At 32.6% G+C, this 1,189-nt stretch overlaps 1 protein-coding gene across 2 annotated transcripts in view; it reads right to left on the bottom strand.

Moving 5' to 3' along the window:
• The window catches only part of eif3m (eukaryotic translation initiation factor 3, subunit M), a 7,349-nt gene that overhangs the window by 1,897 nt on the left and 4,263 nt on the right, over positions 1 to 1,189 (bottom strand). For both annotated transcript variants that reach the window (XM_014001883.1, XM_014001884.1), the window contains exon 10: positions 616 to 676. In XM_014001883.1, coding sequence (XP_013857337.1) covers positions 616 to 676 — 61 coding nt within the window. The remainder of the gene's footprint in view (positions 1 to 615; positions 677 to 1,189) is intronic.

Below are 1,189 nucleotides of genomic sequence, written 5' to 3'. Positions count from 1 at the left end.
TTTTTGTTTGGTTGAAAAATTTTTTTTTGATTGAAATTATTTTTTTTGACTGAAGATGCTTTTTGTTTGAATAATAAAAACACAAATTTACCTCCATAGAGCAAAACCCAGGAGGGATGTTGAGCGTGACACATTAAATGTGTACCGTGTTATTTACAAAACACAATGAATGAATGAATAGCTGTTCTCTTCATAGTTAATTGTATATTTTTATTAACTGCGAAGTTGCTGTGCGACTTCTGCCTGTTTGCGTTTCAGTAGCAGAAATGTTTTTTTTTTTTCATATCTGTGCAGGTGTCCACTGTTCTGATCTTGTGAATTTTCCTGAAGGTCTTTTGCAAACAGGTTCTGCTTATCTAACCTATGAACAGATCTGCCTGACCTCGACTGGTTCTGCTAATAACTTTTTCTTTTGTTGCTTTGTAGGTTTTTTTTTTTTTAAATCTTACTTGAGTTTAGAATTTTTTTTGAATGAGAGTAGACGAGTCAGTATATTTAAAGTTAATAAAATTTGGCCAAACAATGACTAAACAACCTGTAGATATACAGTACCCACTTAAAGTGTCAAGCCTTTATACAATGTGTTAATTCAATGTAGAAATCTTGTGTACTTACCTCACAACAACTTTCCTCTGTGTCTGGTCAATTTTGCAGTACACCATTTTAGTCCGGACAGCTAAAATAAATAGAGAAAATGAATGGTTAGGGTTTGAAGCAAAGCTTTCCTTACTATGAGAATCCATCATCAAGAATACCTGTTTGTCTAATAATAAAAAAGTATTGTTTTGTATTTAATTTGTAAGATGAAAAATCCCATTTCCCATATCTATTTCAGAGCCTGAATATATTTAACTTGTACAAACTCCATTTCTACAGTAGCTGGAAGGTTTGCTAAAATACAACAAAACTTGTGTTAGCCTAATTTTAAATGTATTCAATTTAATATCTGATCATAGTTTGATTATTATTTGGATTTATTATTCCGTGATAGCACTCAAAGTTCTCATTATGGGTTTGTCTTGCTCATAATTCTAAGGTTGAGCTACGGAAAGAGTTGTTTTCATAAAAACACAAGAATCACAGAGCAAAACCAAAACTCAACCTGAGCCCATATCTCAGCTGCTGCAGCAAAAGCAGAAAACTTGTTCTCCAGCTATTTTATCTTCATTTGCACCTCATTCCCTGTCTT

The sequence above is a fragment of the Austrofundulus limnaeus genome, unplaced genomic scaffold (genome assembly GCF_001266775.1).
Source record: "Austrofundulus limnaeus strain Quisiro unplaced genomic scaffold, Austrofundulus_limnaeus-1.0 Scaffold10, whole genome shotgun sequence".
Taxonomy (NCBI): domain Eukaryota; kingdom Metazoa; phylum Chordata; class Actinopteri; order Cyprinodontiformes; family Rivulidae; genus Austrofundulus; species Austrofundulus limnaeus.
This window is presented reverse-complemented; position numbering and strand designations above follow the sequence as displayed.